The following is a 19,121-nucleotide window of genomic DNA, read 5'->3' on the forward strand; positions in this document are numbered from 1 at the left end:
ACTGGAGGCTGGTCCATTAGGGTGAATGGGACACTGTCCCACCACCCTCCATCTGTCCTCAGCCAGTCCCCCACCTGCGCCCCTGTGCCAAGGTGTAATGACTGACTGACTAGGCCACGCCTGCCCCAAACATGACCCCCAAATTCCTTATATGAACTTTGAAGGGTTTGAGGGCTTTTCTCCAGAGAGGTGGCCACGGAGACTTGAAGTAATTATCATGAGGTAGTTCTGGAAAAGAGCCGACGCTCTGCACCTCCTTCCACCCACGAGGAAGACTTCAAGGAGCGTGCCAGCCTTTTTCTCAAAATGGATGGAGGGAATCAAAGAGCCGCTCCCTAGCGTAATGACCTCCAGACAAAAGGAGGTGAAAAGACTGTGAAATTAGGTCATCTGTTTGCTCACTAGAACAAGCGTCCTTGTGACTCTGATCTCAGGCGCATTCAGCTTTGGGAAGAGGTAAGGGGAGAGATAAACCAACCCTCTACCTACTCCCCCAAAACCTGCTGCTAAGTGTATTTAGCTGGGGGTGAGTTGGGGAATGTTCTCTTCTTCTTTCCCTGAAACTCTTATTAGCTGCCTCCCGTACTGCTGGAAAGCTGAGTGTGTATCTAGATGATTCTGAGACAAAGAAGTCTGGTTTCATTTAGCTTGGAGACATCTGTTTGGTACTATATAAATAAATAGCATAGGACCATGAGGAATGTTTGGCAGGCAAAACACATAAAAAATAGATAGAGAGAGGAGGGTAGAGGAAAGGTTGGTCTCTGAGAGGTCAACGCCAGATCTGGGCACATGCGAGTACTTCGGTCATAAAAGGCCAGGATCTGGTCTACAGGGCAAACTCTAGGTGGGGGCCCTTAGCACAGCGTCCCCCTTACTAGAAGTCCTGAAGAAGACAGCAGCCAGCTGATGAGTCCCAGGTGTCTTGGAGTTACTATTTCAGCTTTTTACAGTGCCTCACACTGATGTAGCATTGTTCCATACCCTCCAACATTTCTCTGAAAAAAACAAGGGCATCCTATTCCATATCCTCCAACAATTCTCCAATGAAAATAGAGATGTCCCCTCCAACATTTCTTTGATGAAAATAGAGACATCCCCTCCAACATTTCTCCGATGAAAACAGGGATGTCCTATTCCAGACGCTCCAACATTTCACCAAAGAAAATAGGGACGTCCTAAGGAAAAGCGGGACATTCTGGGATCAAATCAGAAACCGAGACGGCAACTGAAAATCCGGGACTGTCCCTGGAAAATAGGGACACTTGGTGGGTTTGTTGTTCTGGGGCTTTGTGGGAAACTTAAATGGCAACACTAAAGGCATCTATTTTAATGTCCCACAATGGTACATTGGGGTGCTTCTCGGCATTCTGGGAAATTAAAATGGCTGCTCAGTGCCCATTGGAGCACCATGCAGGGTACAGAGCTGAGATCCTGATGCAGAATTAACAGTATAGTTTTGGACTGCAGGTGGGGAGGACCACATATCTTAAAAAGCTCTCTGGCTCTGATGCGAAGATAAGGAAGTTAAATGGAAGGGAAGTCTGCTGCTTCCTTCTTAAGAACACAAAAAGAGCTCTGAGATTTATAAGATTTATAAGATTTCTGTTTATTTGGTTTTGCAGAGAGTGCATATTTCATATATTCCATACTGTTCAATATTCTGTATAGATTACACAAAGAGTTTATATTGACATCACATTGTTGTACAGTGGTACCTCGGGTTAAGTACTTTATTCGTTCTGGAGGTCTGTTCTTAACTTGAAACTGTTCTTAACCTGAAGCACCACTTTAGCTAATGGAGCCTCCTGCTGCTGCCGCACTGCCGGAGCACAATTTCTGTTCTTATCCTGAAGCAAATAGTACCTGAGGTACTATTTCTGGGTTAGCAGAGTCTGTAACCTGAAGCGTATGTAACCTGAAGCGTATGTAACCTGAGGTACCACTGTACTTGGTCATCGTGTTGTCTTGGATATTACTATTACTATTACTACTACTACAGATCAGCCCAAAGGCCTATCTAGTCTGCCATCCTGTTCTTACAGTTGCCAACCAGATGCCCCAATGGGAAACCCACAAGCAGGACCTGAGAGCAACTGCTCTCCCTGCTTGTGGTTCCTAGTAGCTGGGATTCAGAGGCATAATGCCTCCAACAGTGGAGGTGGAACATAGCCTTCATGGCAAGTAGCCATTGGCAGTCCCCCCCTTGCAGCCAGCTGAGCCTCTGATAAAGCTCTCAAAAGCCCGAGATAGGCTTTGGAAAACTGCAGGCCAGTTTGCAAGGTATGCAAAAAGGAGAAGGTTTCAAATTAATTACTTGCGCTAAACACCTCACAGATAAACGCTGTACATATTTAGCTTCCAAAGAACAGTAGCAACAGCTATTCAGATATGAGGAGCTTGCTCTGAATTCCTTGGTTTTCTGGTGTGAATCCAAGGAGAAGCAGCGAGGTGGGGGCCATGTGGGGGCCTGCTTTCAAGGTTACTGGCGTCAGCGTTCAGAACAGGTTGTTCTAAAGTTTCCCGCGAAGCAAGGCAAAGCCAGCTGTTTGCTGCTCTCCATACCTGATCTTAACAGCTGTAATTTTATACAAGGCAGAAGAATGTGAACAAATTCAATTTCCTCTGCGCTTAATTTTATTTTGTGTGCTGGGGGGGCGGGCTAGGGAATTAACACGTCACCACTGTGGTGGTAAACTACGGCTCCCAGGGTTCTTTGGGGGGGGGACTCACGTGCCTTAAATGTATGGTGCGCAGGCAACGTTGCTAAAAGTTACACCATCAAAAAAGCCAGCTTCTTCTGGGCAATTTACAGCAGGGGTGGGGAACCTTGAGCCCAAGTGCCAAATGCAGCCCTGCAACCCACTCCATCAGGCCCTTGGAAAACTCCCAGGGCAGACCTCCTCATCACAGCTACACCACCTCTCCCCAAGCCACACACCTCAGTAGCCAAGCTTCACGTCCTCAAGTATTTTTGTCTGCCAGGAATGTGTCACTGAATTCTGATAATGCCTTTTGCCGCCTGCAAGGCGAAAAGGTAAAGGACCCCTGGACGGTTAAGTCCAGTCAAAGGTGACTATGGGGTTGCGGCACTCGTCTCACTTTTCAGGTCGAGGAAGTTGGTGTTTGTCCACAGACAGCTTTCTGGGTCACATGGCTAGCATGACTAAACCGCAAATCCCCAAATTTCACGTGGGGTGGCAATCTTCATAGTGCAGGCTCTGAAACTCAGGGCTACTCTGACAGGGTAGTGTGTCCTAGACCTGGACCTGTTTTAATTCTTTTTAGTACTTTTTTTTTTAACTCAATGTGCCGAGCTTATTTTGGGGCCATTTTATGCTTTATATATATCCGCATATTAGATTTTTGGCACTGGCAACTAAATCTTTGCATTATTGTCTTAGGGTAATTTAAATGTCATTACGCCAGCAATATTGCCTTGAATTTTGCTTGGTTGCTTATCTCTAGCATTTTTGTATTGTCTTATTTTGCTATGGCTGTATGTTAATGCAATAAAGGTTTGAATTGAATTGATTGACTAAACCGATTCTGGTGCAATGGAACACTGTGATGGAAACCAGAGTGCACGGAAACGCCGTTTACCTTCCCGCCACAGCGGTAACTATTTATCTACTCACACTGGTGTGGTTTTGAACTGCTAGGTTGGCAGGAGATGGGACAGAACAACAGGAGCTCACCCCATTGCGGGGATTCGAACCGCCGATCTTCCGCTCAGCAAGCCCAACAGACTGAGTGGTTTAGCCCACAGTGCCACCCACTGCCTGTATGGAGGATCTGCAAAGGTAAAATTTGCAATCTTCGCTCCACCCGCTTTGCCTCTGGCCCTGCCCTCTTACTGGCATGCGGCCCCCAGAATGTTGCCCAGAAGTGAATGTGGCCCTTGGTTGAAAAAGGCTCCCCTCCTCTGATCTACATTAAAGTAAGGAGCCACAGACATAAACAAGGCAAAGCATGGTTGTAAAGATGCAAAGTTCAGCCCTGTTTTAAGTAACGCCCAGTCCAAGGTGGCATTCAAAGTCTTGATTATTTTTGGACCTTTTGGACCTAGCCAAGATTCTCCACTCACCAGGGCGAAATGGCCGAGATTCATCAAAGCGCAGGAATAGAAACCATTTTTTCCAGGCCTGTTAGGCATGGAAAGCCTTTGTCCTTGCCTTAGCTTGAAACCTGCCCGGTTGCTAGGCATGCAAATAGGTCTGAGAGGAGCATATGCACAGTGTAATCAGCAACTGGTTTCATAAAGGCCCCAATGGCTTCCCCTAAAGATGGAAAGTGCAAAAAATATTTCCTAGTGAAGTTCTTAGAGAGAAGGGGGCTTTGGAAGTCCTCTCCCACCCAAAAGGCTGTATGCTCCCTGAATGGCAGCTTTTATTAGCCATGCTTTCATTTCACCTTTCCAGCCGTACATTTCCGGCCCATGCCAGTAGCGAAATGGTTCAGAGGCAGAAGGTGGACAGAGAAGACTCACATTGGCATGGAACATCAGAAGTCAATATTTTTCTTGGCTGCTGCAGGAGTGGCATAGTTGCCCAATAACTTTTTAAGTAAATGTCAGCACTTGCTTCCAAATCTACCCTCCTGCAATCAGGGGTGGGAGTATCCTTATGATAAGCAGGCAGAGCGACACCCTTAATCTGGCCCAACTTCAAATCACCAGTAGCCGGAATGAAGGAAGTGGGATGAGGCTGTTAACAAGACGGTCAGCACTTGCGATTGATTGATTGCTAGCTAAGCTTCTAGACAGGGGTAGGTAACCTAAGGCTCAGGAGCCAGAGCATAGCTGTCAACTTTTCCCTTTTCTTGCGAGGAATCCTATTCAGAATAAGGGAATTTCCCTTTAAAAAAGGGAAAAGTTGACAACTATGGAGCGGATGAGGCCCAATCGCCTTCTAAATCCAGCCTGCGGACGGTCTGGGAATCAGCATGTTTTTACATGAGTAGAATGTGTCGTTTTATTTAAAATGCATCTCTGAGTTATTTGTGGGCCTGCCTGGTGTTTTTACATGAGTAGAATGTGTGCTTTTATTTAAATTGCATCTCTGGGTTATTTGTGGGGGAATAGGAATTTGTTCATTTCCCCCCCCCCCCAAATATATAGTTGGGCTGAGGGACGGTGGACCGGCCCACCGCTGAAAAAGGTTGCTGACCCCTGTTCTAGACTGCTTCTGTGGATTTAGCAACCAATGGGCTTATATTCCAATTTCTGCTTGTCCCTTTTGACGAGAACCAAGGGTTCCCAAACTATAGTCCACACAACACCAGTGGTCTGCAAGCTTCGTTTAGGTCAGGGTTTCCCAAGCCTGGCTCTCCAGCTGTTTTTGAACTACAACTCCCATCATCTCTAGCTAGCAGAGCCAGTGGTCAGGGATGATGGGAAGTGTAGTCCAAAACCAGCAGCAAACCCAAGTTCAGGAAACCCTGATCTAGGTGGACCCTGGAGGGTCTGAGGATTTGTGGTTGAAGATGGGAGACGGTACAACCGAATGGTTATTTCAAGTCTAATTTCAGAGGTAGAGGGGACTCCCTGGGTGCCAGAGAAGGCACATATGCATCCATGGGTGCCACACTGGCAACCCCTGATGCACAAACGTCTACCCACAGCGGTCACTCAAAGCCCTCCAGCGTTGCTTGACTCCATTGAGACTGAACATAGTATCTAAAATTATAAGCAAACTGTCTTGCCAATGGCAACCAGCAAATGATTAGTAAATGGGACCGATATAAAGTTTCAGGTGTGGTTTATGATTATTGGCTAAATACTGGTGAAAGACCACAGCACGCCGAATATCCCATATTCCACCTTGCTAAAAGGACCAGGGAAGAAAATATGGGAAAGGCTGTGTCTGAAACCCCATGAAGCTGCTGCCAGTCAGTGCATGAAATACTGAACTAGGTGGATCACTGGTCTGACTTCTAAAGCAGCTTCTGGGGAAGGCCATAGCTCAGTGGTTAGAACACCTGCTTGACATGCACAAGGCTACAGGTTCAACTCCCGACATCTCCAGGAAGGGCTGGGAGAGACCCCAGTCTTGAAATACAGAAGATCTGCTGCCAGCTGCAGTATGTAACACTGAGTTACCTGGGCGACAGAACACCTGCTTTGAATACAGAAGGACCTGGGATCAATCCCCGGCACCTCAGTTAAAATGATCAGGTAGTAGGCCATGGGAAGGACCCCTGGCCTATGATCCTGGATGGCTGCTGCCAGCCAGAGTAAAGAATACTAGCTGGATAGACAAAAAGGCTTACTTGGTACAAAGGCTGCTTCCTGTGTTTCTACTGTTTCTTTTAAAATCACAGTTTAAATGGTGTGTTGTTGTTGTTGTTGTTGTTTTGTTATTCACCGTAATCCAAAAGCGAAATTGAAATGGTTTTGTGATTTACAATAACCCAACCATCTTCTTAAGTGCCAGCTGGAAACACAAAGGAAGGATTCTGACCTCCCCCTGCCCCACCGCACTTTCCATAGCTGCAGCCATGTGATGTGAATTAGGTTCGTTTGGTTTAAGTGGCTTCTGAAATGCCAGAAGAACGTACTGTGCACCATCTACGTGCATGCATGCAAAAACACACACACAAAATAATCAAGCTATCTTTAAAACTGTCAAGAAGATGCAAAAGAGAATACAGAACTACCCACCAGAAATATGTACAGCCATAAGTTAAAATTGGCTAAGAGAGCCTATGGCTGTGGTGTGATTGGGATGAGGGCATTTGCATTCTTCGGGGAGGAGGGGGGCAGAGAAAAGAAAGCCGCCACCAGTTTGTGTTTGTGGCATGTTCCAACTCAGGCAACGAAAGGGCAAGATAACTCCAGTTCTGATTCATATCAGCAGGAGCTGTCAGAGGGAAGAGGAGTTCTTCAGCTCATCCAAGTGGTAAGGTCAGCCAAACCACCCCTTAACAATGTTGGATTCTACTCTTGGTCTCCTGTTGTTTTTCACATTTTCCCATATGGAAATATTCCCCTGCGAGCGATTGAGTTACTGGTGTGTGTGTGTTTTGAACGGTGCAATGGACCAAGAAAGGGGGAAAGAAATGTCATTCCCAGAAGCCCTCATTCAAAACAGGATTGACTTACTGCAGAGGTTATAATGCCTAGGCTCCAAAAAGCTACAGGCCTTTGGCCAACTGAACAATCCATGACCTTTTAAACTATCTCCGTCTGTGTCTCCTTACTGTTGTTTGTTTGTTACTGTGTTATGTATTTTTGTGTTTTTATATTGTAAACCGCCTTGTGACCCTTATTCAAAGGAAGGTACATAATTTTTAACAACAACAACAACAGGTTATGAGACTCTTAATCTCCAAGTCATGGGTTAGAGCTCCCACGTTAGGCAAAATATTCCTGAATTGCAAGCGGTTGGATGACCCTCATGGTCCCTTTCCAACTCTACAAATTATATTATTCTATTATTCTAAAATGTCCATACACAGACACAGAAAAGCGAAGCATCTGATGGGAAATAGAAAAAAGCATAACTCATTTCAAGATGCTGAAGCGTACAGTGGTACCTAGGGTTACGTACTTAATTCACTCCGGAGGTCTGTTCTTAACCTGAAACTGTTCTTAACCTGAAGCACCACTTTAGCTAATGGGGCCTCCTGCTGCTGCTGCTGCGCCACCGAAGCACGATTTCTGTTCTCATCCTGAAGCAAAGTTCTTAACCTGAGGTAATATTTCTAGGTTAGCGGAGTCTGTAACCTGAAGCGTATGTAACCTGAAGCGTGTGTAACCCGAGGTACCACTGTACTGCATTTCTATTGATACCCAGTGTGGTTCAGCCAGAACATCGGAAACTGCCTTATACCGAGTCATGCCATTGGCCCATCTAGCTCAGTGGTGTCTACCCTGATTGGCAGGGGCTCTCCAACGTTTCAGAGAGAGGAGATTCCTAGCCCTACCTGGAAATGCCAGGGATTGAACCTGGGACCTTCTACATGCAAGGCTGGTGCTCTAACCACTGAGCTACAGCACCTTCCCTAGTGTGTTTCGGCCAGAACACAGGGCACTGTCTTTTACTGAGTCAGACTGAGAGGGAACAGGACGTCCTAGGGGGGTTTGATGCTCAAAAGCATCAGTTCTGAAGCAAATTGCAAGGCAAAACTCTCACTGACTTCAAACTGGGTGCTTTTGAGCTGTCTACAAGGATACACAGAAGTCACCCAGTTCATTTAGGCCTGTTCTGGCCAAAATGCAATGCTCTTCATCATCAGCACTCCCCCCCCCCCCCAAATGCTGTTATCACAAGCTGCCAAGCTCCACTCAGTTCCAAAACTGGTTTGACATCAGAGATAAATGGCTGTTGTGTGTTGAAGAAACAAGGTCAAACTCAACAAGCGAGAAGCTGAAGAAACAGCAGCCTTGTGTTTATCTAATTCCTCTCCCTCCAGAATGGTCTCATTAAGGAGTGGTCAATGGGGTACCCCTCCAGAGGTTGTGGACTACAAGTCCCAACCAGCATACCTGGCATTCTGGGAAGTACAGCCCCAAGCATCTATGACAGCAACCTGATGGCTACCCCTGAACTACTATAACTTAAGCCACACCTGCACCATACGTTTAAAACACTCCTATACGACAGAATCATGGGAACTGTAGTTTATTACAGGTACTGGGAACTGCAGCTCAGTGTGTGGAAGCGCCTTTAACTACAGTTCCCAGGATTCTTTGGGGGCAGTGAACCCATGACTGTTACAGGGTTTTGCACGGTGTGAACTGCGACCATAGCTAGATCCCAAACTTCTGCATTTCCACACCAGTTCAGCATCAGAGGTGGCTGCTGGCTGCGGACAGAGGGCCAAGGCATGCCTGTGCAGCTGGACTGCCTCTTTCCTTTGCATGCATTACAATATCCAGTTGGAATGCCAGATTCTTCCAAAGAAAAACCCTACTGAGCCCATCCGAAAGCTTGGATGACGAGAGCTGACCTGCCCATAAGGATGGGTGAGCTGCAGACTGCTTGCCCTGAAAATGAATCAGAGTCCTTCGTGGGGGCCCAATCAAACATCAAAAACCCTTGGGGAAGAGGGGTGTTCCATGTTTGATTGGACCATTCGAGGGTCCCCACCCATCAGCTCAATTCCTTCTCCACTCTGGTCACGTTTCACTGTCCAAACTGATTTCCCATGCCACCTCCAGGCCCAATTCTTTCCCCATGCACTTGCCTGCCAACACATCCCTGTTCAAAGGATGTGTGTGTGTGTGCGCATGCGTGTGTGACAGCTCAGATCCCAGCTTCCAAAGTGCAACCCCTTGCCATTGGCACTTTCGGGCAGTGAAGATGGGAGCTGAAGTTCACCCCCCACCAGTCCCGAGAGGAAGGAGATGTTGCAATGTCAAGACATTGCAAGGATCTATGGTTTTGGAAGCAGCATGGAGGAGGCTACTTTCATCCCACAAGGAGATGCTGCGCTGCTATTGCTTGCCTGGAGCCCCAGGTAAGCTTCCCCCACACTGGAAACCAAAACAAGCTGGCAGAGTGTATATATGGGAATAAGCAGCATTGGGTGGGTTACGCTCTTGAGTTGGGCTGTAACACCTGCCTAGATTCAACTGGCAGAAATAAATCAGGGACATTTGGCTATGGAAGCCCTCAAACTTCTTGAGAAGACTCAGGGCATTCCCAACCCTTTTGGGGGCCGAGGGGAACATCTGGAAATCTAATAAACCGTTGTGAGCACCAAGACATTGCCATTTCACAGAAGGTGATGCTTAGAACCCTCTCCCCAAAACACCTATGGAAATCCAAAACAAATATAACATGGACCCAAAAAAAGCAACACTACCCACAAAAGTCAACCCCCCCATCAAACATAACAGCGCCTCATTATTGTGATTAGCAGGGGTCCTTGATGGAAGCCAAAGGGGGATGTTATGGACTGGCTGGGTACGAAGGAATGGTGGGAGGAACCGGCTGGGCAACCCCCGGGGGAAGAAGGTTCAGAGCCCAGGGAGTGGTAGTAGGACAATGATGAGTGGTCAGAGGGATAAGGCTGTCTGGGCATGGATGTGCTCCCATCCATTTCAGCAGAACATAAGGAGACACTCCCCAAACCAAAAACATTCATAGAGAAAGAATTAAATATGTGCCTTGCCTATTTTACCTGCCGGAGGCCAGGCTTTGATGTAACCAGTACAATGGACCACGGCATATTGGGCCTCTCCTTCTTTCACTGGGCCAAGGCCATTCCTAAATGGAAATAAACCACACTTGTATCATTAAGTTTGTGATTGACAGAGCTCAAAGGAAACATTAAAAAAAACCCCAAACAAACCCAAGAGGACTGTTGCTATTGCCACAGTAAGGCCAAACTATATCCATCTTCAAATTATGTTATCCCTTCCGTGTTTGCCCCCATCATTACGAACATCCAAATAATTTTTCACGCTCCTCAACATTGCCTCAGTTGGGAGGCTGAATTATGCCCCTCTCAATTTTGAGCCCTAAGTTCTCATTTAAGGACCTTTGCAGCAGCACTAGCACAATTCACACTGAACCATAGTTTGTGCTAACCATAATTGAGTACCCTGAACATGGCCTACAACTGCTTGTCTGCTTCCGTTCTCTCTCTAATCAGCACTTGCAGTGACATCTGGAAGTGGAGCAACAGCCTTAACTATAGTTTGTTAATTCAGGAATCAATCCAAACCATGGTTTGCAAACTTATTTCAAGCCACCATTTTCAATTTGAATTTGTTGGCCAACTGCAAACTGTGGAATTATTATTATTATTATTATTATTATTAATTATTAATTATTAATTTTATTTCTATATCAGGCGTAATGCCAAACCTTAAAGCTTCCTTAACCATGGTTTAACATGATGGTTGAACTGAGCCACTAGTTTAATAACCAGTATACAATTAGAACAGACTCCCCAGAGCAGACGGTGGCATAGGACGGAGAAAGGGCGTTCATCGCCCTTCCTCCCAGTTCATTCACTGATTTCACTCAAAAGATGAACATCTGGATAGTCTATAAGATTAAGTCTTATCTACCTAAATAGGGATGTAACACACTGGCATTAAAAAAAAAATTTCTAATTAAATGTACATAAATGTACTAATTAAAAGTGCAGGCAGAGCTGTGTAAATTAAAGGAACAGGCACACCCCACACCAGAAAGAATCATAGTCCTCACTGGAACGCAGAGTGAGAGCATGAGATCAGTTCTTTGCTCATTGTAATTCCACTCTTTTGCCAATTGTTAGCTCAATTGCACTGCTAAAATTAAATCAGCACGTTGGCAAAGTTACTGAATTCTTTAGCTTCCTCATATCAAGCAATTAACACTCTTTTCCTCGCCGCGCAAATATGATCACTGGCCAGCGGTAACGGCCCATATGAGCTTGCCTTCCTTATTGTGAATCACATCACTATGTAGCCTAATATTGGGGTGGATCCAAATGTTCACATTACTCCACATTCAGTGTGCTCCCATTGCTATTTTTAGAAGCCATGTTCATACGACGTTAGTCCCAATCCAAATCAGCTCTTAAGTTCTTTGAGAAATACTGCTGTTTGATGTGGGGTTCTGCCCGCCCTTCAAACCAGCTTCAGTCTAAATAGAAAACTGGATGTGGATTAAGTGGCAATGTGCACACATGAGACACATGCGCAGAAGAGTGCAGAAGTGCAGGTGGCTGTTTGATGACTAGGAGTTCCACATGGGTTGCAGGGATAATCATAATCATAATCATAATCATAATCATAATCATCATCATCATCATCATCATCATAATAATTTATACCCAGCCCTCCTCAGCCAAGGCCAGGCTCAGGGTGGCTAACAACCAATAATAAAAACAAGTTGAATGAATACAACTTAAAAACAAGATTAAAATTCAACATTAAAACATCTGGATAGAAGAACCAAAGCAGTAATGAGCACCAGGGGAAGGCATCCCTGCCCCACCTCTGATCTGAACACCACCATGAATGTGCGGCTTCAAATCAGGGTGGATAAAAATCAATGGGTTTTTTTTAAAAAAATAACCAGATTTTTTAAAAATTTAAATTAGATTTTTAAAATAAAATGGTTTGGAGGAAAAATCTTTCTAAAGAGAGTTTTCTATTTAAGTTACATTATAGTCCAAAGGCTACTCATCAGGAAATAAGGATTTGTTTTAAGTTTTTCATGTGTGCTAAAACTCAGCCTAAGGTTAGTTTGTTGGTGTTTTTAAATTGTTTAACCACATCAGTTAGCAAACATGGATACGTATGCTACAATGTTATTGTTTTAGTTCAATAAATTGTTCAAATTGTTATTAAGGGAATGATTATTTTTCTCCTTCCAATAAAGTACAGCAGAAAAGTTGTCCACATATCAACAGTTAACTTATTAAACCTCACAATAATTTCATGATTATCTGTCAATGTAGTTCTAAGAGTATAACCAAATCAGTAATTTTCGATGTAACTGTAAAAACTACTCTGAAAACTTATTATTCCAAAAACGAAACCTTCATCTGGTTGTAAATATTAAGATTATACCAGCAAGAATGAGCCTCTCTGTTTAAAAAAAATGATTTAAATCAAGTCTTACTGACTAGTGATTTAAATCACGATTTAAATCAAATCCACCCTGCTTCAAATGAGGGGGTGGGAATGACCTCACTGTGTCTTAAGCTGCAAACGTGAACATATTCTGAGTCAACCTTAAGAGAAGGGGGCCCACTAAATTCAATGTGACTTAACTTGAACACGAAGTCCCACTGATTCCAAGAGGACTACTCTAAGTGTGGCTAAGTCTGGAGCTACCCAAATGTCTACTCTGAAAAGCAACGACTTTCCAGGGTCCCAAGAGGAGACCCAACGAAACGGCCAACCGGATGTCGAACCAGCAAAGGAAAGACACCTACCTGTATCTTTTTCGCATGGTGGTTATTCTGTTTAGAGGCAAGTGATCCAGTGGGGCATTTCCACACCTGCAAGCAAACCAGCACATCAACGAGTTGAGTAAAAACACTTGATTGCAGAGGGAAGGGGAGAGACAATACCGTAAGCCGCACCCGAATATAAGCCACACCTTTAAAATTCATGAGGGGGGGGGGGAGAGAGACAATACCCGAATATAAGCCGCCCCCTTAAAATTCTGCAGGCACTCACACCTGTTCCATTTTACCGTATGTCTGTTTCAGCAGCGATATCGTAAAAGCCAATTTTTGTAAGGTCGCAAATCTAAGCTGCACTTTAACTTTTCACAGTCGGAATTTGGGGGGAAAGTGAGGCTTATATTCAGGCCTATATGGCATATGCTGTCAGGAATCTTTTGGGGTAGACGATTTTTAGCAAACCTAATCGGATTGAGAACTGTAGCCTATTTTCCTTGAAACTGTCTGTCCCTTGACCTGTTCCCCGCTGCCTTCCAGGTGTTCTGGACTATAGCTTCAGGCCCACTGCACTATACATTTAAAGCAGTATTGTGCCCCTTTAAATAGCAATGGCTTCACCAAAGCATCCTGGGATCTGTAGTGTGTTAAAAGTACTGGGAGTTGGTAGGAGACCCCCTTTGCGCTCACGGAGCTACAGTTCCCAGAGTGCTTTAACAATCAATCCCTCTTCCCAAGGAGCTCTGGGAATTGTAGCTCTGCGAGGCTATTAGCAACCTATAGTTAGGAAGCTATAGTTCCCAGGATTCTTTGTGGGTGAGCCATGACTTTTTAAATCAATATAATAGTGCTTTGAATGTATAGCGCACATGGGGATCTCTATCAGGCCCAACCAGTATGTTTAGTTCAGAACGGTTTCTGGAGATACCAGGCTGCCCTGGATGTTCCAATTGTTCAAATTAGGGAGGGGTAGGGAAACACACACCAGAAAACTGTAACTCATAAAAGAAAAAGGGTGAAATAAAAATTGCACAATCAACAGCAGTTTGGTAAAGGAGCTCCTAGCCCACGATTCTTTTTTACTAGCCCATAATCATTATTTTTACAAGCCCTATGCCTGCGTTAGTTATTTTTGTGGTGAGTTGAATGAAAACAAAAGACTCTTCTGATCTGCAAACATTCTCCCTCTCGATGGTCACCTGGAAGGGATCGATTTTATCTCCAGGTGGCTGACTGTTTGGCAAGACTGACCAGTAAATATAACAACTCATAGAAGTTCATTTCCAGTACTTGGAGAGTGCACACCACAAGGATTTTCAACTAGAGCTGAGCTGGAATTTATCTGAAGACATTTATTTCTGAGGAAATTTCCGAGATCTTTCTTCCTTTCTTTGCCTTCTCCCCACCTCAGCCCCGCAAAAGAATAAGGTGACTTTACAGAACTTCCTCTGAATATTTGTCACCTCTTCTTTCCCCTTTGTACTGTCCTAAACATCTTCCTAAACACCAGGAAGAACTTTCTGACAGTAAGTGCTGTTTGGTAATGGAACAGACTCCCATGAGGTGGCAGACTCTCCTTCCTTGGAGGTTTTAAAAGGAGAGGTTGGATGGTCCTCTGTCGTGCATGATCTAGCTGAGATTCCTACATTGCAGGGGGTTGGACTAGATGACCCTCAGGGTCCCTTCCAACTCTACAATTTTATGATTCTGGAAAGATACAAAATGGCTGCCAGCAGGAAGAACCACCTCTCCCCATACAAACTAACCCAGATCCTGCACTTGTCATCCAAGGCCCTTCTCTATGTCCCCATTCCCCCAGACGTTTGGAGGGTGACAACACAAGAAGATCATTACATGTCTTTAGGCACCAGGTGAAAACATTCCTCCTTACTCAAGCCTTTGGCCATTAAATAATCTATAGCCTGGAGGGGAGGGGAGAGACTGTTGTTGTTATTATTATTTCATTATGCTGCCTAGTATTTTGCTCTGTATGTTTTATATTATTACACTCCCTAAATTATGTTCTTAATGTTGTACACCACCCTGAGATCGTTAGATAAAGGGTGGTATAGAAATCTAAGAAATACTAAATGATTATGATGATTGTGATGATGATGTTCAGCACCTCAAACTGAAAAAACAATGTATGAGATAGAATGAGTAAAAGAATAATCCCAAATATATTCTGAAGCCAAAGAATGGCTAAATCATAACCCACAGACCCATGGGATGTTTAATTACTGCAAATGCAATTTGACCGAGACAATAAAACATTTAACAGGCAGTCACCTAAAATGTTTGAAAATTGCAAAATGAAGATGTTCTCCAGATTTGCTCATCTGCTAAAATTAGTTGGTGATTAATTCCTCTTGCCTTTCAGCATGCTTTTAAATAATAACATTGGTTTGTTGTGAAAGACAAACACAGTCCCCATTTCCATTCCGTTGTGGAATGTTTTGGCCCTAAAGTGCTGGTTTCAATAGTCACACATTAGGGTGACACAAAGGCTCACATTCCGGTGGTTGATTTGAATCATTTTTTTTCCTCCTGGAGAAGTACAGGGGGAAATTAAGTTCTGGTAAACACGACTGTAGAAAGGATATGAGCTGTTGGTTCTTTTATTAATGGCAGAAAAATGCAAAATTCAGATTTATTGACGTGGTAATGAAAGCAGGCACCAGAGAGTTCACTGAACAGCACATGCTACTCATGGCTTGGCAAAAATCCACCTTCGTAAAATGATGTGTTCGTTGCACATTGAAAGCAACGATCAAACCTCTTTTTCATTGCCTGCTGAACCACCAATATGGAGACTCATATTTGAACGGAAACTTGACTTGTGATACTGAGCCAGGCCACTTGTCCATCTAACTCAGCACTGGCTGTACTGTCTGGTAGCGGCTCTGCAAGGAAGGAGCAGGTAGTGGTGAGGGGTTGCTGCTGCAAGGTAGAGACAAGGTCAGGGCAGTGATAGTGCAGCAGTGGAGCCAAGCCAGAGTTTCCTCCAATGTCCCTGAATTTTCCTGACCTTGCCACGCCCTCTCACTAGTCCAGTTTGCAGCTTGGAGATGCTGGGAGCTGATCCTTTGACCTTTTACATGCCAAGCATGGAGATAAAATAGAACCCTTCCAGGTGACCACGCAACAGGGAGAACATTTGCAGATCTGCAGGTCTATCATGGGGTCATAGACCCCTAACTTTGCCAAGCATTCATGTTCCCCATATTTTACTGCACAGGCTGAATTCAAGGGAAGATACCCATCAATGTATCTGGATGCTTTTCGGTTCCAAGGGTCTGCAGGAAAGTCTGTGGACTTTATTTGCTGTCCAATGAAACCCTATTAGAAGTTTATTTGTTTTTTTAGAGGAACAATTCATAGGAATCCTTGCTGGTCTAGGGAAATGCCTCTCCCCTTGCTTTCTACAATGGACATCCACGTGTTTATGGGAATCCCACAGGAGGGAAATTGGGGTATTTGTTTTGCATGCATCTAAGTTCAGTCCCAGGGATCTCTGTTTAAAAACAGAGGTGGGGAACCCTTTTCAACCCTCCTGGGTACCACACACAACCGGTGGGCCTAGCAAGAGGCAAAAGCGGTCAGAACAACAAATCTAAATTTTACCACTGCAAATTGGCAACGCCACTCAATTGAACTCCACCAAATCCTTGAAGTATTTTCATCAAGTCTTGCCAACAAAGGTCCGTATAGTTTAAAGCTGTGGTTTTCCCAGTAGTGATGTATGGAAGTGAGAGCTGGACCATAAAGAAGGCTGATCGCCAAAGAATTGATGCTTTTGAATTATGGTGATGGAGGAGACTCTTGAGAGTCCCATGGACTGCAAGAAGAACAAACCTCTCCATTCTGAAGGAAATCAGCCCTGAGTGCTCACTGGAAGGACAGATCGTGAAGCTGAGGCTCCAATACTTTGGCCACCTCATGAGAAGAGAAGACTCCTTGGAAAAGACCCTGATGTTGGGAAAGATGGAGGGCACAAGGAGAAGGGGACGGCAGAGGAAGAGATGGTTGGACAGTGTTCTCGAAGCTACCAGCATGAGTTTGACCAAACTGCGGGAGGCAGTGGAAGACAGGAGTGCCTGGCGTGCTCTGGTCCATGTGGTCACGAATAGTCGGACACGACTAAACGACTAAACAACAACAAAAACCCAAATATTTTGCAGCTAATCTCCACTGGAGGCTATTCCACCATATTGCTGCTTCTGGAGGCACGCGAAAAGCAATGAAGCACTGCATGTTTGAACAGAAGTGTATACCTCATTCTGCATATGAACGACCGCCTCGATCCCATGCACATTCTCATTGAAGACTGCTGGCCCTCTTTCTTCACTGTCCCAGTCTTCAAATCCAAAATCCTGCCTAAGAAGATAGAAGAGGAAGGGAGAAGGAGAAAACAAGGAGAAAAATGAGTCACAAGTCTACCATTTTCACTCACTCACCCATAATCCCCTTTTCTGTACCTGCTAATCTGCCATGGAGCCTATGTGTGTAGTGAAAGATTCTGGGGGCATATATCTCCCATACATACTAGCAGCAGATAAAGGACTAAAATAAAAAAGTGTGCATTTTGTAGAACTGTAATTAACCAACAAACATGACTTCAACAAGACCATTATTCAAACCTTAATAATAAAAAAAGTATTTCAAATAAAGCAATATAACATTTTTTTAATTTTACGATCAAGTCACATACTGGAAAACTTAGGAAAAACCCCTCCCTTTCGGCTCCCAATGCTAGACAGTTATGAAAGTCGTAATTGCATCCATGTGATATTCTGGCATGGGACACCTTAATGAAGCATGCTACCCGCAGTCATATTTTTGACAATTACATCTTCACTTTGGAATGCATTTAGAAGATGCCTCAAAAGGTTGATGCACTAGCCAGATCTTGCCCTGAAGTATACCCATGCAACCTAGTTTAGAGGTGTGACTCAGAAGACTATTTATGACAAGGGAAAAGATGACAGTGATCTCAAACAATCCGCTTTTCGGTTGTTACATTTCTTCATCCAGAGACGCAAAGGGCCAGTTCTCTCCCTGCAGCTGATGAAGGCAAGAGTCATTCAAATCAAATTCCTCAGGAATCCCTGAGGTATGAAGGTTAAACAACTGATACATGTTTAGCTGAGTGCAGGATCCACTCTGACTCCCCCCATCCCAACCTCACAATTTTACAGCTATCATTCATATCCCCAAAGGAGACTGCTAGGTTCAAATGGGGAATACACTCAACGGCGCAATGTCCTGCTTTGGATAACATCTTATTTCTCAACATTTCATTGTCTCCTGCATAGAGACATCTGGGAAGATGGCTTCATCAACTTCCTCATTATGCAAGCAGGATGTCAGGACTGGACTGTGGGCAGCTTTTTGGTGTGAGCCAAGGAGCCCATGCAAGCAGTCACTAAAAGCAAATTAGAACCAGAGGACAAGCCAGAAGTTAAGATCCAAAAGAAACCCCAAAATATAGGGTCAAACCATAGTTCAGGAAAACGTTCCTCAAGAAAAGGTCAACTGTCTCTTCTCCTTGACCATCAACTCTTGGACAACACACTCAGCCAGTCATGGATTAACATCCTAATCATTTTAGATTTCAGCCTCCCTCAACCTGCCATGATATGGGCCTCACTCCCACGGCATACAGAAGGATGCAGGAAACCGCATCAGTCAAGTGGGCGAGTTCTGCTGGGACACTGAGGTCCAGCGCCAAGGGCCTTCTGGCGGTTCCCTCGCCATGAGAAGCCAAGTTACAGGGAACCAGGCAGAGGGCCTTCTCGGTGGTGGCGCCCGCCCTGTGGAACGCCCTCCCACCAAATGTCAAAGAGAAAAAAACTACCAAACTTTTAGAAGACATCTAAAGGCAGCCCTGTTTAGGGAAGTTTTTAATGTTTAATAGGCTATTGTATTTTAGTGTTTTGTTGGAAGCCGCCCAGAGTTGGGAAACCCAGCCAGATGGGCGGGGTATAAATAATAAATTATTATTATTATTATAATCTCAGAAAGTATGAGCTTCTCCCCAACTACTGAATCACATGTTGTACCACAGTGCTCTCTCCTCCCCCTACTAATTCCCCTCCCCACTCAGTTCCATCTGTTTTCTCATCTCCCATTTTTAATCTCCAAGTCCTTTTCACTGGTGCATAGTGAACTGCAAATCAAGAACAAATAACAGCACAGCTGTGTTCCACATGAGAGGCTGAGCGCAGGGAGGCAGTAAACTGTGTTCTGATTACGATTCTGTCAAA

At 44.6% G+C, this 19,121-nt stretch overlaps 1 protein-coding gene across 4 annotated transcripts in view; it reads right to left on the minus strand.

Annotated features, from left to right (window-relative positions):
* Window positions 1-19,121, minus strand: part of ARNT2 (aryl hydrocarbon receptor nuclear translocator 2) — a 152,264-nt gene that overhangs the window by 57,387 nt on the left and 75,756 nt on the right. For 3 of the 4 annotated variants that reach the window (XM_081171128.1, XM_081171130.1, XM_081171131.1), the window contains exons 6-8: window positions 17,130-17,232; window positions 12,886-12,951; window positions 10,120-10,214 (exon numbers count right to left, since the gene is read on the minus strand). In XM_081171128.1, the coding sequence (XP_081027254.1) occupies window positions 10,120-10,214; window positions 12,886-12,951; window positions 17,130-17,232 (264 nt within the window). The remainder of the gene's footprint in view (window positions 1-10,119; window positions 10,215-12,885; window positions 12,952-17,129; window positions 17,233-19,121) is intronic. The other variant, XM_081171129.1, reaches the window with a different exon arrangement.

This window comes from Podarcis bocagei, assembly GCF_964188305.1.
Source record: "Podarcis bocagei genome assembly, chromosome: 14".
Lineage (NCBI taxonomy): Eukaryota > Metazoa > Chordata > Lepidosauria > Squamata > Lacertidae > Podarcis > Podarcis bocagei.